The 27,302-nt window shown below is 45.6% G+C and overlaps 2 protein-coding genes across 3 annotated transcripts in view; both read left to right on the top strand.

The window, feature by feature from the left end:
• Nucleotides 1-27,174, top strand: part of LOC110154599 (tubulin-specific chaperone cofactor E-like protein) — a 33,587-nt gene extending 6,413 nt beyond the window's left edge. Inside the window, exons 3-9 of one of the 2 annotated variants that reach the window (XM_055148980.1) lie at nt 1,440-1,600; nt 3,468-3,607; nt 5,011-5,192; nt 10,386-10,642; nt 13,113-13,239; nt 14,143-14,262; nt 25,177-27,158. In XM_055148980.1, the coding sequence (XP_055004955.1) occupies nt 1,456-1,600; nt 3,468-3,607; nt 5,011-5,192; nt 10,386-10,642; nt 13,113-13,239; nt 14,143-14,262; nt 25,177-25,525 (1,320 nt within the window). In that variant the 5' untranslated portion in view covers nt 1,440-1,455 and the 3' untranslated portion in view covers nt 25,526-27,158. Of the gene's footprint in view, nt 1-1,439; nt 1,601-3,467; nt 3,608-5,010; nt 5,193-7,189; nt 7,411-10,385; nt 10,643-13,112; nt 13,240-14,142; nt 14,263-25,176 lie in introns of those variants that run through there. The other variant, XM_055148981.1, reaches the window with a different exon arrangement.
• The window catches only part of LOC129407530 (CD5 antigen-like), a 303,815-nt gene that overhangs the window by 29,052 nt on the left and 247,461 nt on the right, over nt 1-27,302 (top strand). The window lies entirely within an intron of this gene.

Raw genomic sequence — 27,302 nt, 5'->3', positions numbered from 1 at the left:
CTAAACCAGGACTAACCAGGACCAGGTAAACCAGGTCTAAACCAGGGACTAAACCAGGACTAAACCAGGACTAGGACTAAACCAGGACTAAACCAGGACTAAACCAGGTCTAAACCAGGACTAAACCAGGACTAAACCAGGACTAAACCAGGACTAAACCAGGACTAAACCAGGACTAAACCAGACTAAACCAGGTCTAAACTAAACCAGGACTAAACAGGACTAAACCAGGTCTAAACCAGGACTAAACCAGGACTAAACCAGGACTAAACCAGGACTAAACCAGTCTAAACCAGGACTAAACAGGACTAAACAGATAAACCAGGAAACCAGGACTAAACCAGGACTAAACCAGGGACTAAACCAGGTCTAAACCAGGTCTAACCAGGACTAACCAACTAGGACTAAACCAGGACTAAACCAGGACTAAACCAGGACTTAAACCAGGACTGAACCAGGAACTAAACCAGGACTAAACCAGGTCTAAACCAGGACTAAAACCAAACAGGACTAAACCAGGTCTAAACCAGGTCCAGACTAAACCAGGAACTAAACCAGGACTAAACCAGGACTAAACCAGGACTCTAAACCAGGACTAACCAGGACTAAACCAGGTCTAAAACAGGACTAAACCAGGACTAAACCAGGACTAAACCAGGACTAAACAGGTCAAGGACTAAACAGGACTAAACCAGGACTAAACAGGACTAAACCAGGTCTAAACCAGGACTAACAGGACTAAACTAAAACAGGACTAAACCAGGTCTAAACCAGGACTAAACCAGGGTCTAAACCAGGACTAAACCAGGACTAACTGGACTAAACAGGACTAAACCAGGCTAAACCAGGTCTAAACCAGGACTAAACCAAGGACTAAACCAGGACTAAACCAGGACTAAACCAGGACTAAACCAGGACTAAACCAGGACTAAACCAGGACTAAACCAGGACTAAAACCAGGCTAAAACCAGGACTCCAGGGAACCAGGACTGAACCAGGACTAAACCAGGTCTAAACCAGGCTAAACAGGGAACAACTAAACCAGGACTAAACCAGGACTAACCAGGACTAAACAGGACTAAACCAGGACTAAAACCAGGACTAAACCAGGACTAACTAAACCAGGACTAAACCAGGTAAACTAAACAGGACTCTAAACCTAAACCAGGACTAAACCAGGACTAACCAGGACTCTAAACCAGGGACTAAACTAAACCAGGACTAAACCAGGACTAAACCAGGACTAAACCAGACAAACTAAACCAGGAAACCAGACTAAACCAGGACTAAACCAGGACTAAACCAGGACTAAACCAGGACTAAACCAGGTCTAAACCAGGACTTAAACCAGGACTAAACCAGGACTAAACCAGGACTAAACCAGGACTAAACAGGACCCAGGACTAAACCAGGACTCTTGTCCTTCTGCTCTCCTTCAGGCTCTCGGACGGTAAAATGGAGTCTTCGTCGGATGAGGAGGAGGTTCACACGTTCGTTCAGGTCGTGAGCCACAAGTACAACCCCGACAACTTCCCGTACTCCAGAGGGCAGGGCCTGGGCATCGTCCTGCTGCCCACCCCGCCCGGCTCACCTGTCAAAGGTCCGACCCACACCTGTGCCACACGCTCACACCTGTGCCACACACTCACACCTGTGCCACACACACTCACACCTGTGCCACACACACGCTCACACCAGTGCCACACACGCTCAACCTGTGCCACACACTCACACCTGTGCCACACACACTCACACCTGTGCCACACACACACTCACACCAGTGCCACCACACATGTCACACCACACCACACCCCACACCCAGTGCCACACACACGCTCACACATTGCACACACACAACTCACACCTGTGCCCACACACACACTCACACCTGTGCCACACACACTCACACCTGTGCCACACACACACTCACACCTGTGCCACACACACTCACACCTGTGCACTCACACCAGTGCCACACCACCACTCACACCATGCCACACACACGCTACACCTGTGCCACACACACACTCTCACACTCCACCACAACACACACACCTCACACCTGTGCCACACACACTCACACCTGTGCCACACACACACTCACACCTGTGCCACACACACACTCACACCTGTGCCACACACACACCACACCTGTGCCACACACACTCACACCTGTGCCACACACACACTACACCTGTGCCAACACACACATCACACCTGTGCCACACACACACTCACACCTGTGCCACACCACACTCACACCTGTGCCACACCACACGCTCAAACACCTGTGCCACACACAACGCTCACACCTGTGCCACGATCGCTCACACCTGCTGCCACACACACTCACACCTGCTGCCACACCCACACGCTCCACACCTTGTTGCCACACACACGCTCAACACCTTGTGCCACACACTCACACCTGTGCCACACACCACGCTCACACCTGTGCCACACAACACGCTCAACACCTGTTGCCACACGCTCACACCTTGTGCCACACACTCACACCTGTGCCACACACTCACACCTGTGCCACCACACACCTCACACCAGGTGCCCACACCACACCACACACACTCACACCAGTGCCACACACACGCTACAACCGTGCCCACACCACACCCACACAACACCCGCTTACACACACAGAATCACAATCTGTGCCCAACCACATCACCATCAAACATTAACACACACTCCACCATCACACACACTCACACCCAACTTGACGTCACACCTAGTGCATACAACAATCACGACCTGTGATATAACCTAACAACACGATTATATGTGTGCCAACACAACAATTTCACACTCACACCACCACACACACTCACACCTGTGCCACACACACGCTCACACCTGTGCCACACACACACTCTCATCTCTCTTTAAACTTGTGTTCAGCTCAGATTAAAGTTGTGTAACAGACTGTGGTGAAACGGTTCTTGTGTTTGTGCCGAACAGTTTCAGTTCAGGTCGTCGTGTTTTCTGGCCAAAAATCTGAAGATTGAGTAAAAGTTCATGTGGAACTGTTCACGCTGCACTTTACTTTTTAAAAAGTTTTGTTTACTGTTTACAAGGAATAAAATTTTTACAATATTTCAAACATTTGTTGGTTATTTGAGAACAGTTTATTGAAGTTTTACCAAGCAGCACTTTGCATTTATTATATTTTGCAGTGTGTATGATGTTCAAACTAATTGTTGGTTTCATAAAAACACAAATGGTTTTGCTTTTTGTTCCCAAACTGAACCGAAAATGAACCAAACCGTGACCTCAAACCCGAGGGACGAACAGAACCGTGATTTTTGTGCCGTTACAAAACAGTAACAGAACTGCAGACAGAGCAGTGCCTCTTGTCAGTACCATTTGTTGACTGTAGTTGTGTGTGTGTTGTGTGTCTGTGTGTGTGTGTGTTGTGTTGTGTGTGTGTTGTGTGTGTGTTGTGCGTTCAGACCGCCTGTTCCTGCCCAGCGTCCTGGTGTTGAACGACTGCAGTGTGAGTAAGGCGGGTTCGGGCTCAGACATCGCCACCTTCTGTGCCCACGTGGTGGAACTGGACCTGTCCTACAACCAGCTCCGAGACTGGGCAGAGGTACACAACACACACACACACACACACACACAACACACACAACACAACACACACACACACACACACAACACACACACACACACAACACACACAACACACACACACACAACACACACACACACACACACACACACACACACACAACACACACACACACACACACATGACACAACACACACACACACACAACACAACACACACACAACACAACATGACACACAACACACACACACACACACACACACACACACACACACAACACACACACACACACACACAACACAACACACAACACATGACACAACACACACACACACAACACAACACACATGACACACACACACACACACACACACACAACACATGACACACACACACACAACACACACAACACACACAACACACACACACACACACACACACACACAACACACACACACACACACACACACACACACACAACACACACAACACAACACACACACACACACAACACACACACACACACACACACACACATAACACAAACACACAACACACACAACAACACACACACACATGACACACACACCACACACACACACACACAACACACACAACACATGACACACAACACACAACTACACAACCACAACACATGACACGACACTACACTACTTGTACTACTCTACTTACTGTACTGTACTATACTTGTACTACTACTATACTGTACTATACTTGTACTACTACTATACTGTACTATACTTGTACTACTACTATACCGTACTATACTTGTACTACTACTGTACTACTACTACTTGTACTACTACTACTACTGTACTACTACTATACCGTACTATACTTGTACTACTACTGTACTATACTACTACTACTTGTACTACTACTGTACTACTACTTGTACTACTACTATACTGTACTATACTTGTACTACTACTATACTGTACTATACTTGTACTACTACTATACTGTACTATACTACTTACTATACTACTGTACTACTATGTACTACTACTACTACTGTACTACTACTATACTGTACTATACTTGTACTACTACTATACTGTACTATACTTGCACTATACTACTACTACCTACTACGTACACTACTACTACTATACGTACTACTACTACTACTATACTTTGTACTACTACTACTACTACTACTACTACTACTATACCTACTACTACTACTATTACTTGTACTACTACTATACTGTACTATACTTGTACTACTACTATACGTTATACTACTACTCTTGTACTACTGTAACTATACTACCTGGGGGGTACTACTACTACTGGTATACGAGGGTCGGGTGGTGACCTTCGCACACGTCTCCCCCTCCTCTCGTCCCGTCACACGTCCCGTCACACGTCCCGTCACACGTCTGCTCTGTGTGCAGGTGTCCACCATCGTCTCCAACATCCCCAACCTGGACTTCCTGAACCTGAGCATGAACCCTCTGTGCGGCGCCCACCTGGAGCCCGACCTCGCCCCCTGCTTCTCCGGACTGCGCCGCCTCGTGCTCATCAACACTCACATCAGCTGGAGCACGGTGCACACGCTCACACGCCACACGCCGCAGTGAGTCCATGAACACCGACATGAACACTGACATGAACACCGACATGAACACCGACATGAACATGAACACCGACATATGAAACACCGACATGAACACCGACATGAACACTGACATGAACACCATGAACACTGAACACCGACACCAACATCAACCTGAACACCAACATCAACATGAACGCTGACATGAACGCCGACATGAACATGAACACCGACATGAACGACATGAACGCTGACATGAACGCTGACATGAACACCGACATGGACACCGACATGAACACCACATGAACACCGACATGAACACCGACATGAACACCGACATGAACACCGACATGAACACCGACATGAACACCGACATGAACACCGACATGAACACCGACATGAACACCGACATGAACACCGACATCAACATGAACACTGACATGAACACCGACAGCGACAGGAACACCGACACAAACACCGACATCAGCACCCACATCAGCTGGAGCACGGTGCACACGCTCACACGCCACACGCCGCAGTGAGTCCATGAACACCGACATGAACACCGACATGAACACCGACATGAACACCGACATGAACACCGACATGAACACCGACATGAACACCGACATGAACACTGACATGAACACCGACACCAACATCAACATGAACACCGACATGAACACCGACATGAACACCGACATGAACACCGACATGAACACCGACATGAACACCGACATGAACACCGACATGAATGAACACCGACATGAACACCGACATGACACTGAACACCGACATGAACACCGACATGAACCAACATCAACAATGAACACCGACATGAACACCGACATGAACACCGACACATGAACACCGACATGAACACCGACACCAACATCAACATGAACACTGACATGAACACACATGACACATGACACTGACATGAACACTGAACATGAACACTGACATGAAACACCGACATGAACACCGACATGAAACACCGACATGAACACCGACACCGACAGGGAACACCGACACAAACACCGACATCAGCACCCACAATCAGCTGGAGCATGGTGCACATGCTCACACGCCACACGCCGCAGTGAGTCCATTGAACACTGACATGAACACACGACATGAACACCGACATGAACACACCGACATGAACACCGACATGAACACCGACATGAAACACCGACAATGAACACCGACATGAACACCGACATGAACACGACATGGAACACCGACACACCGAACACCGACACGACACACCGACACGAAACACCGACACCGACTGGAACACCGACATGAACACCGACATGAACACCGACATGAACACCGACATGGACACCAACATCAACATAAACACTGACATGAACACCGACACAAACACCGACATCAGCACCCACATCAGCTGGAGCACGGTGCACATGCTCACACGCCGCAGTGAGTCCATGAACACCGACATGAACACTGACATGAAACACTGACATGGACACCGACATGAACACTGACATGAACACCGACATGAACACTGACATGAACACCAACATGAACACTGACATGAACACTGACATGGACACCGACATGAACACCGACACCGACAGGAACACCGACACAAACACCGACATCAGCACCCACATCAGCTGGAGCATGGTGCACATGCTCACACGCCACACGCCGCAGTGAGTCCATGAACACTGACATGAACACCGACATGAACACCGACATGAACACCGACATGAACACCGACATGAACACCGACATGAACACCGACATGAACACCGACATGAACACCGACACCGACAGGAACACCGACACAAACACCGAACACCGACACGAACACCGACACGAACACCGACACGAACACCGACACGAACACCGACACGAACACCGACATGAACACCAACATGGACACCAACATCAACATAAACACTGACATGAACACCGACACAAACACCGACATCAGCACCCACATCAGCTGGAGCACGGTGCACATGCTCACACGCCGCAGTGAGTCCATGAACACCGACATGAACACTGACATGAACACTGACATGGACACCGACATGAACACTGACATGAACACCGACATGAACACTGACATGAACACCAACATGAACACTGACATGAACACTGACATGGACACCGACACCGACAGGAACACCGACACAAACACCGACATCAGCACCCACATCAGCTGGAGCATGGTGCACACGCTCACACGCCACACGCCGCAGTGAGTCCACCGACACTGACACTGACATGAACACTGACATGAACACTGACATGAACACTGACATGAACACTGACATGAACACTGACATGAACACTGACATGAACACGGACACCGACACGAACACCGACACGAACACCGACACGACACAAACGCGGACACCAATACCGACACGAACACTGACACTGACACGAACACCGACACAAACACCGACATGGATACCGACACAAACTCCAACACTGACACCAACACCGACACCGACACAAACCAGCCCGACACACTGCGAAAAAACATGGCCAAAATTTAAGCTATAAACACTTAAATCTGTCAGAAAATGACTTTGAAGTAGTGAAATGTTGTGTCCATGCAACAAAATAATTTTACGGGACAAGTTCTCTTCAAATAAACGACCTCTAGACGAGAATAAATCAGTCTGTGCTCAGTGTTTATGGGCTGAAAATAAATTCTCAGATGCCAAATTCTCGATAAAATTCTTTAAATTCTGCTAAATTCTGGATAAACAGACTTAAAACCAGTTTATGATGATATAAACATTTAAATCTATCAGAAAATTTAAGATATAAAAACTTAAATCTATCAGAAAATTTAAAATATAAACATTTAAATCTATCAGAAAATTTTAAATATAAACATTTAAATCTATCAGAAAATTTAAAATATAAACATTTAAATCTATCAGAAAATTTAAAATATAAACATTTAAATCTATCAGAAAATTTAAGATATAAAAACTTAAATCTATCAGAAAATTTTAAATATAAACATTTAAATCTATCAGAAAATTTAAAATATAAACATTTAAATCTATCAGAAAATTTAAAATCTAAACATTTAAATCTGTCAGAAAATTTAAGATCTAAACATTTAAATCTGTCAGAAAATTTAAGATATAAACATTTAAATCTATCAGAAAAATTAAGATATAAACACTTAAATCTGTCAGAAAATTTTAAATAAAACCATTTAAATCTATCAGAAATTTTAAAATATAAACATTTAAATCTATCAGAAAATAAAAAATATAAACATTTAAATCTATCAGAAAAATTAAGATATAAACACTTAAATCTATCAGAAAATTTAATTTATAAACATTTAAATCTGTCAGAAAATGACATAAAAATAGTGAAATGATGTGTCCATGCAGCGAGATCATTTTATTTGACGAGTTCTCCTAAAATAAACGAGACGAAGCGTCTCAGAACCAGTCGAAGTCGATGATAAATCTGAAAACAAGACGAAGAACCTGAGATAAGTTTTAAAATCTAATAAAACCGGTAAAAAGCAAATAAAAGCTTAAACATAAAAATCATAAAAAAGGAGTAAATTAAAGTGAAATAAATAAGACACAGAGGAGCAGAGTGGGGCTGAAGACGAGACTTAAACAGTCCACTAGGGGGAGCTGGAGTCCTGTTTGTTTCACTCACATGTTTGAGTGACTCTTTATTTTTACTCTGTCGACGTCTCCAAAACAAACGCACTGTGTGATGTCATGAAGTGGTGGTTTTCCACGTGAACAGCTCCTTTTACCTTTAGTTCAGTCGAGATCAGTGGGTCCAGAGCTGAAAAACCAGGTCTAAACCAGGTCTAAACCAGGTCTAAACCAGGTCTAAACCAGGAATAAACCAGGTCTAAACCAGGTTTAAACCAAGACTAAACTAGGACTAAACCAGGACTAGACCAAGAATAACCAGGTCTAAACCAGGACTATGCCAGGACTATACCAGGTCTAAATCAGGACTAAACCAGGTCTGAACCAGGTCTGAACCAGGTCTAAACCAGGTTTAAACCAAGACTAAACTAGGACTAAACCAGGACTATGCCAGGACTAAACCAGGTCTAAACCAGGTCTAAACTAGGTCTAAACCAGGACTAAACCAGGAATAAACCAGGACTAAACCAGGTCTGAACCAGGTCTAAACCAGGTCTAAACCAGGTTTAAACCAAGACTAAACTAGGACTAAACCAGGACTATGCCAGGACTAAACCAGGTCTAAACCAGGTCTAAACCAGGTCTAAACTAGGTGTAAACCAGGACTAAACCAGGAATAAACCAGGACTAAACCAGGTCTGAACCAGGTCTAAACCAGGTCTAAACCAGGTTTAAACCAAGACTAAACTAGGACTAAACCAGGACTATGCCAGGACTAAACCAGGTCTAAACCAGGTCTAAACCAGGTCTAAACTAGGTCTAAACCAGGAATAAACCAGGAATAAACCAGGTATAAACCAGGTCTAAACCAGGACTATGCCAGGACTATGCCAGGTCTAAATCAGGACTAAACCAGGTCTGAACCAGGTCTGAACCAGGTCTGAACCAGGTCTAAACCAGGTCTAAACCAGGTTTAAACCAAGACTAAACTAGGACTAAACCAGGACTATGCCAGGACTATACCAGGTCTAAATCAGGACTAAATCAGGACTAAACCAGGTCTAAACCAGGTCTGAACCAGGATATATCCTTATCAGTACCGTGCTCCTCCCCAGCCCCGTCCGGTCGGCAAAATATTGTCTTTGATCAGCGTTTAGAGCTGCTGTGATAGACACACATGCAGAACACCCCCGACGCGACGTCCCCACAAAGCACAACGCTGATGATGTGTATGTGTGTATGTGTGTTTGTGTGTCTATGTGTTTGTGCGTTTATGTGTTTGTGTGTTTGTGCGTTTATTTGTTTGTGCGTTTGCGTATTTGTGTGTTTATGCGTTTTTGCGTTTATGCGTTTGTGTGTTTTTGTGTTTGTGCGTTTACGTGTTTATGTGTTTGTGCGTTTTGTGTTTATGTGTTTGTGCGTTTTTGTGTTTATGTGTTTGTGCGTTTTTGTGTTTATGTGTTTGTGCGTTTTTGCGTTTGTGTGTTTTTGTGTTTGTGCGTTTACGTGTTTGTGTGTTTGTGCGTCTGTGCGTTGATGTGTTTATGCGTTTGTGCGTTTACGTGTTTGTGCGTTTGCGTCGCAGGCTGGAGGAGCTCTTCCTGTGCCTGAACGGCTTCAGCGCGGTGGAGCGGGCGTCCTGGCAGTGCCCGTCCCTGCGCCTCCTGCAGATCACAGAGAACCGCCTGCAGCTGTGGGCGCACGTCCGCCACCTCGGCCTCATGTACCCGGGCCTCAGCTCCCTCGTCCTCGCCAACAACCGCCTGCTCTCCGTCGACGACCACCAGGACGCGCTGACCAGACTCTTCCCCAACCTGCGCAGCATCAACCTCAACAACTCAGGTCAGGGCGGGCATCAACCTCAACAACTCAGGTCAGGGCGGGCATCAAACTCAACAACTCAGGTCAGGGCGGGGGCATCAACCTCAACAACTCAAGTCAGGGCGGGCAGCAACCTCAACAACTCAGGTCAGGGCGGGCATCAACCTCAACAACTCAGGTCAGGGCGGCGGACATCAACCTCAACAACTCAGGTCAGGGCGGGGGCATCAACCTCAACAACTCAGGTCAGGGCAGGCATCAACCTCAACAACTCAGGTCAGGGCGGGTGGCATCAACCTCAACAACTCAGGTCAGGGCGGGGATCAAACTCAACAACTCAGGTCAGGGCGGAGGGCATCAACCTCAACAACTCAGATCAGGGCGGGGGCATCAACCTCAACAACTCAGGTCAGGGGCATCATCAACCTCAACAACTCAGGTCAGGGTGGGTGGCATCAACCTCAACAACTCAGGTCAGGGCGGGCATCAAACTCAACAACTCAGGTCAGGGCGGGGGCATCAACCTCAACAACTCAGGTCAGGGGCATCATCAACCTCAACAACTCAGGTCAGGGTGGGTGGCATCAACCTCAACAACTCAGGTCAGGGCGGGCATCAACCTCAACAACTCAGGTCAGGGCGGGCAGCAACCTCAACAACTCAGGTCAGGGCAGGGGGCATCAACCTCAACAACTCAGGTCAGGGCAGGCATCAAACTCAACAACTCAGGTCAGGGCAGGCATCAAACTCAACAAACTCAGGTCAGGGCAGGGGCATCAATCTCAACAACTCAGGTCAGGGGCATCATCAACCTCAACAACTCAGGTCAGGGCGGGGGGCATCAACCTCAACAACTCAGGTCAGGGCGGGTGGCATCAATCTCAACAACTCAGGTCAGGGGCATCATCAACCTCAACAACTCAGGTCAGGGCGGGGGGCATCAACCTCAACAACTCAGGTCAGGGCGGGCATCAAACTCAACAACTCAGGTCAGGGGCATCATCAACCTCAACAACTCAGGTCAGGGCGGGGGCATCAACCTCAACAACTCAGGTCAGGGCAGGGGCATCAACCTCAACAACTCAGGTCAGGGCGGGGGCATCAACCTCAACAACTCAGGTCAGGGCGGGGGCATCAACCTCAACAACTCAGGTCAGGGTCATCATCAACCTCAACAACTCAGGTCAGGGCGGGCATCAAACTCAACAACTCAGGTCAGGGGCATCATCAACCTCAACAACTCAGGTCAGGGCGGGCATCAAACTCAACAACTCAGGTCAGGGGCATCATCAACCTCAACAACTCAGGTCAGGGCGGGGGGCATCAACCTCAACAACTCAGGTCAGGGCGGGCATCAACCTCAACAACTCAGGTCAGGGCGGGGGGCATCAACCTCAACAACTCAGGTCAGGGGCATCATCAACCTCAACAACTCAGGTCAGGGCAGGCATCAAACTCAACAACTCAGGTCAGGGGCATCATCAACCTCAACAACTCAGGTCAGGGCGGGGGTCAGAGAATTAGGCTCCATGGACTCTGGCTCCAGTTCAGTTTGTGTGTAAAAAGTGTCAGGTCCTCACGTCCTGTCCTCTCTGTCCTCACGTCCTGTCCTCTCTGTCCTCACGTTCCTGTCCTCTCTGTCCTCACGTCCTCTCTGTCCTCTCTGTCCTCACGTCTCTGTCTCTCTGTCCTCTCTGTCCTCTCGTCCTGTCCTGTCCTCTCTGTCCTCTCTGTCCTCTCTGTCCTGTCCTCTCTGTCCTCTCTGTCCTCACGTCTCTGTCCTCTCTGTCCTCTCTGTCCTCACGTCCTGTCCTCTCTGTCCTGTCCTCTCTGTCCTCTCTGTCACGTCCTGTCCTCTCTGTCCTCACGTCTGTCCTCTCTGTCCTCTCTGTCCTCACGTCCTGTCCTCTCTGTCCTCTCTGTCCTCTCTGTCCTCGTCCTCTCTGTCCTCTCTGTCCTCTCTGTCCTCTCTGTCCTCTCTGTCCTCTCTGTCCTCTCTGTCCTCACGTCCTGTCCTCTCTGTCCTCTCTGTCCTGTCCTCTCTGTCCTCTGTCCTCTCTGTCCTCTCTGTCCTCTCTGTCCTCTCTGTCCTCTCTGTCCTCTCTGTCCTCACGTCCTCTGTCTCCTCCTGTCCTCTCTGTCCTCTCGTCCTGTCCTCTCTGTCCTCTCTGTCCTCTCTGTCCTGTCCTGTCCTTCTGTCCTCACGTCCTGTCCTCTCTGTCCTCTCTGTCCTCACGTCCTGTCCTCTCTGTCCTCTCTGTCCTCACGTCCTGTCCTGTCCTCTCTGTCCTCTCTGTCCTCACGTCCTGTCCTCTCTGTCCTCCTCTGTCCTCACGTCCTGTCCTCTCTGTCCTCTCTGTCCTCACGTCTCTCTCTCTCTGTCCTCTCTGTCCTCTCTGTCCTCTCTGTCCTCTCTGTCCTCTCTGTCCTCTCTGTCCTCTCTGTCCTCTCTGTCCTCACGTTCTGTCCTCTCGTCTTGTCCTCGGTGCAGGTCTGAGTCGCTGGGACGACATCGAGCGTCTGAACTTCATCCCAAACCTGGAGGAGCTGAAGGCCAAAGGTCTCCCCCTGCTGGAGCCGCACAACAGCGAGGAGCGAAGGAGCCTCCTGCTCGCACAGTGAGACAACACACACTTATACACACAACACACACACACACACACACACACACACACACTTATACACACAACACACACACACACACACACACACACTTATACACACACACACACACACACACACACACTTATACACACAACACACACACACACACACACACACACACACACACACACACAACACACACACTTATACACACAACACACACACACACACACACACACACACACACACACACTTATACACACACACACACACACACACACACACACACTTATACACACAACACACACACACACACACACACACACACACACTTATACACACACACACACACACACACACACACACACACACACACTATACACACAACACACACACACACACACACACACACACACACACACACTTATACACACAACACACAACACACACACACACAACACACACACACACATACACACACATACACAACACACACACATAACACACTCAACATACACAGCAGACACACACACACGCTTATACACAATGTCCATTAGGGAGAATCATTTGCCCAACTTTTTGAAAATTTTTTGAAAATCAATCTGTACCAAGTATAATTTTTTACTTGCCAAATTAAAATTCCATGAGAAATTTTTATAAAATTGTCTTTACTGTTTACTGGGTCCACCAAACCTCCGAAGTTTAGTATCTGCAGAATATATATACATTTACATTTTTTTTTATTTTATGTTAGTTTTTATTTTATTTTATCTTATCTTATTTTATTTTTTATTTTATTTGAGAAAAACAGATTTTTCTGCCAGAGCTTTATGTACATCGTTATGACAGAACTTAAGAGACTTGGTGGACCCGGTAGATTTTATTCAATTGAGCGAATATTCTGTCGCCCCCTGCAGGCTGCCGTCGGTGCTGCTGCTGAACGGCAGCGCGGTGTCGGAGGGCGAGCGCGAGGACGCAGAGAGGTTCTTCATCAGATACTTCCAGGAGCGAGGAGGACACGAGCTGCCCCAGAGGAGGTACCACACCCTCAGCTCAGGAGTTACCCACACTTTAAAATACAAAACACACTGTTCAGTGTGACGCTGTGTAAGACGGGACGTACTGAGTTACACAAATATTCACTCAGACACGTTACACACGTGTGAAGTCATTTAGTAGAATTTTTTGACACGGCTTGTTTATAGTGACCGTCTGGTGGGGTCAGAGGTCACATGCAGTTGGAGTTTCTAAAATGAAAAGAGCTAAAAAAAAAAATGATGTGATGTTTGTGAAAAGGATTCTTTGCAATTACTGTTGAATTGATTCATACTAGAGCCCGACCGATATATCGGTTGGCCGATATTATCGGCTGATATGGGCACCTGGAGGCATATCGGCTATCGGCCGATATACTTGCTGATATGGGCCGATATTTCACGTGGGCATGTGATACATCGTTAAAAATCTTAGACTCTCTACATTCTGTTCATTTAATCCAATTTACAGACAGATAAATGTCCTAATATGTGGCTCCGCATCAGTATTTATCTACGGTGTAATTTGTCCGTGTGTGTGTCCGTACTGTCCCTGAACACACCACAGAGTCACTTCACTCACGTGTGTTTGTTTACACCCGCAGACGTGCGCAACACTGAGATTATTTTCTTTTTCGGACAATCGGTTTGAGTCTGGATTAAAAGGACATTTATTAGTTCAGATTTGTGATGTGGGAGGAGCCTGTGTGAGCGGTGAGTGTTGGAAATATGTCGACTTTGAAGCTAGTTTTGGTCATTTGTTATGGGTTAGCTGCTGTAGCTCCCGCACATAAACAGACTGTTTTCTATTGGTCTGTTCTAAAGTGACTGTATTGGCCGTATATTTGCTACTGGACCTGCACTGATATGGAAATGAGCTGTGAACAGACGTGTGAATTATGACATTTGCGCTTATAATTAATTACCGCAGCGCGCACATATTTACGGCTAAAGGCTAATAGCGCTACTTTCTTTACTAGTTATGGGTCGGTCGCAAACGAAATGACTCTTTGAAGGGAACGACGGGAGCCTGATCCTTACTGGGAGCCGTGTTTTCTCTTTCTCTCACTTTTTTTCTCTTCACGCCGCGTGCAGACTCGTGGTAGTTTGACAGCAGCAGCAGGTGAAAACGAAACTTTGAGAAATTTGCGTGTGCATAGGATAAAAAAAGGAGCATATTTGGCTGTAGTTTAGCATAAAATAAATAAGTCCCGGTTTAGTCCTTTTTCAGTCCTGGTTTAGACCTGGTTCAGTCCTGATTCAGTCCTGCTTTAGACGTGCTTTAGTCCTGCTTGCAACAAAACAATCTGAAGAGCCACTTGGGAGCCAAAAGAACCAGCAGCTTTTAGTGAGCCGAGCCAAAAGAGCCGGTTCTCTAAAAAGAACTGGAATCCCCATCACTAGTGTCTAGAATGTGATGCAAAAATGCCATTAAACCAACCTACTGTCTGTAAATATGATGTAAAGAGGCAGAATAACAATAAATGTTTCCTAAATAAACCCAATTTAAAATCCACCAGAGCCAAACCTAAGTTTTTTAAACAATTCAACATTTACAGTGAATTTTTACATCACTAAATATATCTGCGATTATATCGGCAGCTCCAACTTCCATTATATCGGTTTAATATCGGCCACAGCAAAATCCATATCGGTCGGGCTCTAATTCATACTCGCTTAGTCCACTTTGTAATATGGAGATCACCTGTAGCTCGCCTGTAACTCACCTGTAGCTCGCCTGTAACTCGCCTGTACTTCACCTGTAACTCGCCTGTACTTCCCCTGTAACTTGCCTGTAACTCACCTGTAACTCGCCTGTACTTCACCTGTAACTCACCTGTAACTCGCCTGTACTTCCCTGTAACTCACCTGTAACTCACCTGTAACTCGCCTGTAACTTCACCTGTACTCGCCTGTAACTCACCTGTAACTCACTGTACTCTGTAACTCGCCTGTACTCGCCTGTACTTCACCTGTAACTCGCCTGTACTTCCCTGTAACTCACCTGTAACTCACCTGTACTTCACCTGTAACTCCCTGTAACTCACCTGTACTCACCTGTAACTCGCCTGTACTTCACCTGTAACTCACCTGTAACTCGCCTGTACTTCACCTGTAACTCACCTGTAACTCGCCTGTACTTCACCTGTAACTCACCTGTAACTCGCCTGTACTTCACCTGTAACTCGCCTGTACTTCACCTGTAACTCGCCTGTAACTCGCCTGTACTTCACCTGTAACTCGCCTGTACTTCACCTGTAACTCACCTGTAACTCGCCTGTACTTCACCTGTAACTCGCCTGTAACTCGCCTGTACTTCACCTGTAACTCGCCTGTACTTCACCTGTAACTCGCCTGTACTTCACCTGTAACTCGCCTGTAACTCGCCTGTACTTCACCTGTAACTCGCCTGTAACTCGCCTGTACTTCGCCTGTAACTCGCCTGTACTTCACCTGTAACTCGCCTGTACTTCACCTGTAACTCGCCTGTAACTCGCCTGTACTTCACCTGTAACTCGCCTGTACTTCGCCTGTACTCGCCTGTACCTCGCCTGTACTTCGCCTGTACTTCGCCTGTACTTCGCCTGTACTTTGCCTGTACTTCGCCTGTACTTCACCTGTAACTCGCCTGTACTTCACTGTACTCGCCTGTACTCGCCTGTACGCCTGTACTTCGCCTGTACTTCGCCTGTACTTCTGTACTTGCTGTACTTTGCCTGTACTTCGCCTGTACTTCGCCTGTACTTCGCCTGTACTCGCCTGTACTTCGCCTGTACTTCGCCTGTACTTCGCCTGTACTTTGCCTGTACTTTGCCTGTACTTTGCCTGTACTTTGCCTGTACTTCGCCTGTACTTCGCCTTGTTACTCGCCTGTAACTCGCCCGTGACTCACCACTAGTAGTCCACTTAACCTGCCCAGAATGCCTGGGCGGTGCGCGCTGCAGGAGCGGGTCTGACTTGGGGAAACTAACCTTTGTGAGACAATGGCACCAGTCTGTGCGCCTCAATGCCGCCTTTGTGCCACAGCTGGGCCGAAGGGAAGTGATACGGGCTTTCTTAGCCGTGGACCCGCTCCGCGCTCCGGCCGCTCGCCTGTCACATTTCAAAACAGTCAGAGGAGCGCGGGCCTGCCAGGGGAATGCCGAGATCTGTCCGACTTTACGTTACACGAGCGGCCATCCTCAAGGCGTCAAACACTCACATACTCACATACTTTTTATTTTGAGTTTTTTATTGTGATAAAAAACGATAAAAGACTTCGAGATTTGAGATTCGAGGGTTCGACGGGTTTCTACGATTCTCAAATTTTCAAAATCCACTTTAATTCTGAAGCACATTTTTCGAGCAAAGCAGTTTCCAAAGTGAAATCACAAAACCTTAAATTATTAAAAATGTGATCACACCAGCCCCGAAAAAAACAATAAAACCATGAAAAAATTTATAAATATCATAAAATACCAATTAGGTCTGGGTATCTTTAAGGAGTTTTTGATACGATACTAAAAAAAAAAAAAAAATGATCACTTCTTGTGCAAAGTTCATATGAAACACAAACATTTAAATCCTCAAAACTTTGAAAATGTCAAATGTGTCGCAAAAACGAGTTTCCTTCCACTAAACAAGCGACAACACTGTAGCTGAAACAAAATAATTTAGTAAAATAAACCAAAAAATTCTCTTGGTGATATATCGAAACAGCAGCCCACGATATCGATATTTTATCAGCACATTAAACAAAACGATATATTGATATTTTGATATTTTTCCACACCCCTAACACCAAAAGCAAGTAAAATAAAGAAAAGTTAAGAAAAGACACAGAGACACAAAAGCCAGAGAGGAAAACAAAAATGAACTTTATTTAGTGGGATAACACCACACAAGTCAAATATGTTGAAAAACATGTTGAAAAAAATGAAGCAGAACTTCACACTGGGAGAATTGAGTTTTGTTTCATTCACACGTGTTTGCGTAAGCCTTTATTATTTTTATCTCTTTATTATTTACATCCCCAAAGCTCCAAACGCTTACATTGGTCTGTCGATTCGAAATGAACATAATCAACGAAAGTGTTAATGATCAATTATCGATTAGTCGACTAATCATGCCCATCCGTACTCCGGAGTGTAAGTCGCACCAAGCAAAAAATTCATAATGAAGAAGAAAAAAACATATTTAAGCCACACTTTTTGAGGAAAATATATTTTGTAAAATCAACATTTTCTGTGTAAAGTCAAGTTTCATTCATTCATTTCATTTATTTATTTGTTTGAGCAGGTACAACAAAACTCAAAAACAATAACAACAATAGTGATGTGTTCATGAACAGATTTGGGCCCTGGTGATCAAAAGGAGGAGGATGAAGTTTAAAAAACTTATGGAGTCCAACCCCAACTGTTTTACATCATCACGCGGTTCACTTTTATATATATATATATGTGTATATATATATATATATATATATATATATATATATATATATATATATATCACCAAGTTGTAGTAGTAACACTAGAAGAGAGAACAACAGACTGTTAACATCATGTTAGAGCAGTAACATTTATCTATAAAGTGCGAGTACAAATTGTTACGAGGATTTTTTTCTAGTAAATCTTACAAGTTCTTTTTTTTCACAGTGAGGTAGTTTGAAATGAGCAGCTCCTTTTACCTTTAGTTCAGTAGAAACTGGAGATTCTTGGACTGAAACGATCCAAATGATTCAAGTGAAGGTTTGTGGAGTAAAAAAAAACAAAAAAAACACAGTGCAGTCTGAGAGTTTCTTCTTGTTTGAGAGAAGAGTTCAGGATAAATGTGCAGAGTTTGTGTGTTAAACGTGTGAATGAAACAAAAAAAAAACCCACAACTCCAGGTTTGTTTGTGACGAGGAAACAACATCAGATCAGAACAGTGAGATCTGGTCCCTCGCTGCTGCACCGCCGGCCTGTGTCTGTTTTCACACAGCAGAGGTGACACGGGGAGAACATGCAAACTCCCTGACCCTCCCGCCGCTACTGGGGAATCACAGGCTCCCCCGCGATTCGATACCGTACGATATTATCCCGGTACGACACTCCAATACTCCGATACGCCGATACGATACTCTACGATTCTCAAAGTTTCCAAATCCACTTTAATTCTGAAGTGTATTTTTCGAGCGAAACCTTTTCCGAAGTTCAGCGCAGAGATCACAAATACGTAAATGACTAAAAACGTGATCACACCGGCCCCAAAAAACAATAAAACCAGGAAAAAAATATAAAAATCAAACCATAAAAATTATAAAATGCCAATAAATAAAGCAAGTAAAATAAAGAAAAGTAAAGAAATGACACAGAGGAAACACAAAAGCCAGAGTGTAAACATAAAATTAGTTTTGGGTCTTGACAGTGTTGGGAAGTTTGCTTTTAAAATGTAATCCCCTACAGATTACAGATTACATCCCCCAAAATGTAGTTTGTAACAGAATCCATTAAATTACTTAAAGTGAGTAATGTAATCTGAATACTTTGGATTACTTGATTTGCTGTAGAGAAGCAAAGACGAGGAAATTGTAACATCAGATGTTTTGTCTGATAAAAGAAAATAAAAAGTCCCAGACTTTATTTAACCAAATTAAAAAATATTATTGATAGAAGAAGAAACACGTCCACACGGCAGGATTTAGTCCTGTTAAATCCTGGTTTAGTCCTGGTTTAGATTCCTGGTTTAGTCCTGGTTTTAGTCCTGGTTTAGTCCTGGTTTAGTCCTGGTTTTAGTCCTGGTTTAGTCCTGGTTTAGTCCTGGTTTAGTCCTGGTTTAGATCCTGGTTTAGACCTGGTTTAGTCCTGGTTTAGACCTGGTTTAGTCCTGGTTTAGTCCTGGTTTTAGACCTGGTTTAGTCCTGGTTTAGTCCTGGTTTAGTCCTGGTTTAGACCTGGTTTAGACTGGTTTAGACCTGGTTTAGTCCTGGTTTAGACCTGGTTTAGTCCTGGTTTAGACCTGGTTTAGTCCTGGTTTAGACCTGGTTTAGTCCTGGTTTAGTCCTGGTTTAGACCTGGTTGGTTCCTGGTTTAGACCTGGTTTAGTCCTGGTTTAGTCCCTGGTTTTAGACCTGGTTTAGTCCTGGTTTAGACCTGGTTTAGTCCTGGTTTAGTCCTGGTTTAGTCCTGGTTTAGACCTGGTTTAGTCCTGGTTTAGACCTGGTTTAGACCTGGTTTAGTCCTGGTTTAGACCTGGTTTAGTCCTGGTTTAGTCCTGGTTCAGTCCTGGTTTAGTCCTGGTTTAGTCCTGGTTTAGACCTGGTTTAGAGTCCTGGTTTAGTCCTGGTTTAGTCCTGGTTTAGTCCTGGTTTAGACCTGGTTTAGACCTGGTTTAGTCCTGGTTTAGTCCTGGTTCAGTCTGTATGCGGCGCATGGGCCACGTTTAAAGTCCAAACAGGCGACTTCTGGATCCTTTTACTGCTGCTTCAGTTTTTCATTGTTTAAAACAGGGGTCCACAAAGTAAGGCCCGCGGGCCGGTTCTGGTCCTCCACACCCCTTTGACCCCCCCCATCATGGCAGTGTCATGGCCCATTTTTTTAAAACGACTTTTTGGCAAATAATAACACATCTGCATCTTGTATTTTTTTATTTTTTGTTTTTCAATTCAAAAATTATATTCATATGAAGTGTTACATGACGTATTTTCATCACGTGACGAGCTCGAGGTCAGTGACGGTGACACGCGCAGAGTTCTGTAGAGCAGTTAGTGCAATAAACAGAATATCTGTGGTATTTCAGATCAAAACACAGGGTGAAGTACTTTATACTTTTACCACAAGTAACGATAAACAAATATGTGCCAGGAATGAAGTGCTGATACAGTGTTGTGCCAGGAGAGTGTTTTTACTCCACACTGAGGCCCCATCACAGTCAGGAGCCTGAATGTGGCCCCCAGAGACAAACGTTTGGTGACTCCTGGTTTAAAACTAATAGTTCAGAGACACGATCACTGAGTCAACAATAAAATATCCTCTTTAATGTTCAATAATGATCAAATCCAACTTTATTTTGGTTATTTTGAATAATGTCTCTGGACTTGGGTCGTGAAGGTTTGTGACTTTTAAAATGTGGATCCCCAGAAAAAAATATTTGGGAAACATCAACAAGTTTCTTTCCACTAAATAAACCACAAAAAAATGGCCAAAAGACACACAAAAAAAAACTCAAAGCGACGACGGGAGCGAAGGGGCCCGCAACAAAAAACAAAATGTCTGCCCGCTCCTCGGACTCCGCCGGCGTTTTTCCGAGGCGGTCACAGGAGAAGGACACATCACTCACTCTGCGCTCATTAGCCCGGATGCCGCCGCTGCCGCCGCCGCCGCCGCCGCTCCTCACTTGAGCGCATTAGGGCGTAAGACAACGAGAAAGTCCCGCGTTATCGGCCGCATCATTATCGAGCTCTTTAAAGCCCCTGATCCTGATATAAAGGCTCTTAGCTAAATGCACCGGCACTTTGTAGGCGAGTCCCCGAGCGGGCCGGGGTTGGCGCGGGCTGGCGTGGCGCGGGGGGGGCGGCGGGGGAGCGGGCATTGTGGGGCCGTGCGGAGGGAAGGGCCTGTTACAGTAAACCTTTTCTCCGGCGCTTATTTAACGGTGGTCGGGTCTTATCTGGGGCTGGAGGTCCCCGGAGGAGGCTGAGTGCTTTCTCACGTACCGAGGTAAATACCAAAGACTGTGTAAGGAAAAGGACGGAGGAGAAGGACGGAGGAGGAGGAGAAGGACGGAGGAGGAGGAGAAGGACGGAGGAGGAGGAGAAGGACGGAGGAGGAGGAGAAGGACGGAGGAGGAGAGCGTGACGTCACCCGCAGCGCCGGGCTCCAACAGAAACTCACTGACTCATCCGCCAGAGACAAAAGTCAAATCCAGGGACTTTCTTAACCTTTGATTTAGTAATGGCCCTGTGAGGTTTAAAGGTTGTATGGAGGATTTTTTTTTTTTTAGTTTCAAATTGTCAGTGAAAGTTTAAAATACCATTACAGAGACGCAGCAGCCTTGTAATTATGATGACCAAAAAAAAAAAAAAAAAAAGATTGAAAATCTATCAACTGTGGACGTGTTGAGGCCAGATAAACATCAGCCAATAGAAAACGAGGCTGCCTCATTTTCTATTGGCTGTTGGGTCGTCAATCAAACTCCCTACGTTTCTAGTGTAACTGACGCGTCGGCGTGCGGGGATTTCGTCGTTTACGCAGCGGTTCTTAGAGGTTTTTTTCAAACTGTCGCTTCCTCGCAGTTCGCACAAAGTTTGTTGCGATGTCGGACGAGAATCCACGACCGGTTCGCCGCAAAAGAAAGTCGGTTTTTGAGGTCGCCAAAAGAAGAAGAGAAGGAGAAAAGCAGCAAAGACAAACTGAGGTGATTCTTGGAGATGTCGTCCAGCGATGGCACGAATGAAGTGGACGAAGGGTCTAAAAACTGAGGACACGTTGGTCGATAAATTATTTCTAGACAGGAAACTTCAACAGTGATTCTGAACACGGATGTAAACAAACGTGGTTTCTAGAGTAAAGAGGCGGGAGCAGGTGTTTCTACTGAGGAGCTGTGGAGGAGGAAGGTGGTGACACTCATGCACAACGTTTGAAAAAGAACTGTCGCTGTATTTCTCTTCCCTTAAAAAATCCTCTGTACAACCTTTAAGTCACGTTCTAATGTTCCTCGTCAAAAACATGTTTGAGTAACACTTTATCACGAGTCTGTCGACATCTCCAAAGCTCCAGACCTTTGTCACGTTTACATGAGAGCTTTAAGTCCAAATAAAAATCATTTAATTCTGAATAAAAACTAATTCCACTTTTAAAAGTCCATGTAAACATTTATGATGATTCAGAATTAAACTTAATTCCAAAGTAAGTGTTTGGTTTATTCCAATTTTAAAACCGAATGAATTTATTCCTGAATCATGTTTCTCGTTTGCAAAACTTTAGGGGCAGGAGTGATTCTTGGATCTGGTCCTGGTCAAACAGAAGTAAACAACAAGACCAAAAATTCAAGTTAATTCATCTGATATAAAAATGTATTGAACAGATACATATGTACTCGAGTTTATCAAACTGTTGACCTTTTTTCTGTTCCATTTTTGGTTCTAAAGTTCCATATGTTTTAAACAGACCATGTAATGAAACATGGAACAAAAATAATTTCCCAAATTTCAAAGACCTGAAAATCATGTAAATAAATGTTTGTATTTCATCATATCTTGTGTTATTTCCATCTTTGAACTGTTGATGAAGGTTCATGATTTAAAAAAAAAAAAAGGATTTAAAATGATAAAAATGTTCTTGGAAGGACTGACATATTTTATAGAAATAGTTTCCTTTCATTTTGAAGTAATATTAAAGTATTTGGAAGAAAAAAGCAACAAATGATGTAAAATCCTGCACCTTCTACTTGTTTGACAATTTTCCCTCTGTTACTTTTCCCTCCGTTACCATGAACTTTCTTAATAAAAAATCTCATGAGTCAAAAAGTCTGAGGTTTTTCAACCTAATCTTGTACCATATGGTAGAAAACTATATGAAGCAAATATTCAAACCAGTTTGTTAAGGATATGGAAGTGAGAACCAAGAGTTATCACTGTTTGGATTTATTGACCAAAAAGTGCTGCATATTTCATTCCCTCCGTTACCGACATGAGTTTTTAAATTTTTTTGTCTTGAACTTGAAAGAATCTCACAGGTTTAACTTGACCCTGTTGGAGTGTAACTCTTTCCTACATTCTGATACTTTACTTATTTCAATAGTTCCTCTAGTTTCTGAATAAGAGACATTTGAATGTCAAAAATCTGACCCTGTTTCCCTCCGTTACCACTTGACCAGACCCAGATACAAAAGTTGTGCAGAATTGTTCTTTTGGTGTCTTCAGTGTATTGATCAGTCTCAAATACAAAGTAGAAAAAAACTGAGGCACTCAAAAAGTACAAAATAATTAAAAGTATTTAATAGCACACGGCAGATAAAGTTAAAATCACACCAGCGCGTTTCGGCTCTTCGGCTTCATCAGGGTAAAGAGTTCACGTTTATTCTTCTTCAAATGAACTGCAGTCGTTTGGTTCTTGCTCGTTTAGTCGTGGACAGCTCTGTTTGTGTTTGTGTTTGTGTTTGTGCGTTCATAGTCAAGTGTAAAGTGTTGTGTGTCGATGCCTTTACACAGACGACTCACAGCTCTGCTCCAAATGAAGCTGAAGCATGTCTGAGTAATCTAGTGATCTCACACAGGCCCGACACTGGGGTGTGTGTGTGTGTGTGTTCCTGATGTAAAACACATGGCGCGTTGAAGGAGGAAAAGTGCTGTATAAAAATGTGACCATTTGTAGTGGATTTTGCTGAACATGTCTCTGTAGAACTTTTCCTGAACCTTTCCTGAACCTTCCCTGAAAGTTCTCCTGAACCTTCGCCTGAACCTCTCCTGAACCTTCTCCCGAACCTTCTCCTGAACCTCTCCTGAACCTTCTCCTGAACCTTCTCCTGACCTTCTCCTGAACCTGAACCTCTCCTGACCTCTCCTGAACCTTCTCCTGAACCTCTCCTGAACCTTCTCCTGAACCTTCTCCTGAACCTTCTCCTGAACCCTCTCCTGAACCTTCTGAACCTTCCCTGAACCTTCTCCTGAACCTTCTCCTGAACCTTCTCCTGAACCTTCTCCTGAACCTGAACCTTCTCCTGAACTTTCTCCTGACCCTCTCCTGAACCTCTCCTGACCTTCTCCTGAACCTTCTCCTGAACCTTTCCTGAACCCTCTCCTGACCCTTCTCCTTCTCCTGAACCTTCTCCTGAACCTCTCCTGACCCTCTCCTGACCTTCCTGAACCTTCTCCTGAGCTTCTCCTGAACCTTCTCCTGAACCTTCTCCTGAACCTTCTCCTGAGCTTCTCCTGAACTCTTCTGGTTTCCGTTGCAGGTACCACATCCTGGTGTCTAAGTACGGCGAGCTGGCGCCGCTGGCGGAGGTGGACCTGAGCCCGCGCTGCATCACGGTGGAGGTGGTGTGGGAGGAGCGGGTGGAGCTGGTGGGGCTGGGGCTGGAGCAGACTGTGAGCGAGCTGAAGAAGCAGCTGAAGAGTCGCCTGCAGGTGCCCGGGCAGGGGGTGCGCCTCTTCTACATCGACAGGGACATGTGCTCCGTCCTGGGCCCCGAGGAGATGAAGTGCGGCACCCGCGCCCTCCACTCCTACGGCATCCGAGACGGAGACCAGATCCTGGTGGTGCCCAGGGCCAAGAGCCGCAGCTCCTCCTCCAGCGAACAGTGAACCTCTGCCCGTAAAGATGCCCGCACCACCACCCTGTGCCCGTCTGTGTGCCCGTGTGTGTCTGAGGAGCACGTCCACCACCCTGTGCCCGTTTCTCTGAGGGGTGTGTGGGCTCTGAATGTAAAAGTGGCACAGTGGGCACAGTGGGCACAGAGGGCACAGGGGGGGGGGCGTGTGTTTGAACAAGATTATTTTAAAAATCTCCTGAATCACACAAAGTGACTCTGAGCTTTAAATCATGTTCTAAAGTTCCTCGTCAAAAACAGAGCTGGAGTTCTGTTTTGTTTCCTTCACGTGTTTATTATTTGTCTACATCTCCAAATCTCCAGACGCTCTCTACCACCTCGTGATGTCATGAAGTGGGAGTTTTGCAAGTTTTCCACAGCTCCTTTTAACTCTCCTTTACCTTTTACTCTGGAGCTGAAATGATCCCAAAGATTCTAGTGAAGGTGTGTGGAGTTTAAAAACACAGTGGAGCTCTTCCTGTATTAACACTTGATGACATCACAAGGTGGAACAGAGTGTTTTCAGTTGAAGAGAAGAAGAACTCGTGCTAAATGTGTGGGTTTGTGCGTTAAACGTGTGTGAATGAAACAAAACGCAGCTTCAGTTCGTGTGTGCGACGAGGAAACGGCGTTAGAGCAGAGTCATGTGATACGGGACATTTTAAAGTGCAGTAATTTAAAAGCTGAAAGTGACAAATTAGATGAGAATAGTGATTTATGACTCAGATTAATATAAGATAAAAGTTTAAATACAGATCGTTTTAGGAGGGAAAACAAGTACAACATGTGGCTCAGTTTTAAGGCTCGTTTGTGCTCCTGTTTCGTACTCGTGAAACCGTCGCCGTGTTGATGTTTCCAGATGTTTTTAACGTCAAAGCTGCGTTCTGTTAAACCACCACCAGAGGGCGCCAACGGTCAGGCTGAGGCCCCATTCACACTAGTGTGTATGTGAGTGGTTCGTTCACATTAATCTGATGGAAAACGTCTCCAGAGTCTGAACGACCTGGTGCCTCCAGCTCCACGAGTTCATGTTGGTCCAGATGTGACGGGGACTGTGGGACTCCTGAAAACTCTGATACTCTGATGTAGGAGCTGGAGTCTCGTCCTGATTGGACCACAGTCCGATGAGGTTCATTTGGTCTTCCGATATTTGATGTTATGAGATTCTTTTTTGGACCAAGAGTTTGTTTTCATACCTGACAGTTTCGACTGCTCACCAGCGAAAAAAGGAAACATAGGAACAGAACGCGAGAAGGAAACAGCGAAGGCGAAACACGAGCAACAAAACACAAAGCAGAACAGGAACAACTCAAATCGGCCGTTTCTGACCAGTGTAAAAGAGAGAAGCACATTATGGACGGGGACAGAGCGAACATCACTGGGACAGAGGAAAACAAACATCGTCGCTGGATTAAAGAGGCAATTGAAAGACAGAAACGTGTCCGATGGTCATGAGCTCTGGGTAGTGACCGAAAGGACGAGATCGCGGATACAAGCGCTCGAAATGAGTTTCCTCCGCAGGGTGGCTGGGCGTCTCCCTTAGTGATAGGGTGAGGAGCTCAGTCACACGGGAGGAGCTCGGAGTAGAGCCGCTGCTCCTCCACGTGGAGAGGAGCAGTTGAGGCTCAGGCATCTGTTCCGGATGCCTCCTGGACGCCTCCCTCGGGAGGTGTTCTGGGCATGTCCCACCAGGAGGAGGCCCCGGGGAAGACCCAGGACACGCTGGAGGGACTATGTCTCTGGTCTGGCCTGGGAACACCTCGGGGTCCCCC

This window comes from Boleophthalmus pectinirostris, unplaced genomic scaffold, assembly GCF_026225935.1.
Source record: "Boleophthalmus pectinirostris isolate CB_2022bp ecotype Guang Dong unplaced genomic scaffold, ASM2622593v1 HiC_scaffold_12, whole genome shotgun sequence".
Classification (NCBI taxonomy): domain Eukaryota; kingdom Metazoa; phylum Chordata; class Actinopteri; order Gobiiformes; family Gobiidae; genus Boleophthalmus; species Boleophthalmus pectinirostris.
This window is presented reverse-complemented; position numbering and strand designations above follow the sequence as displayed.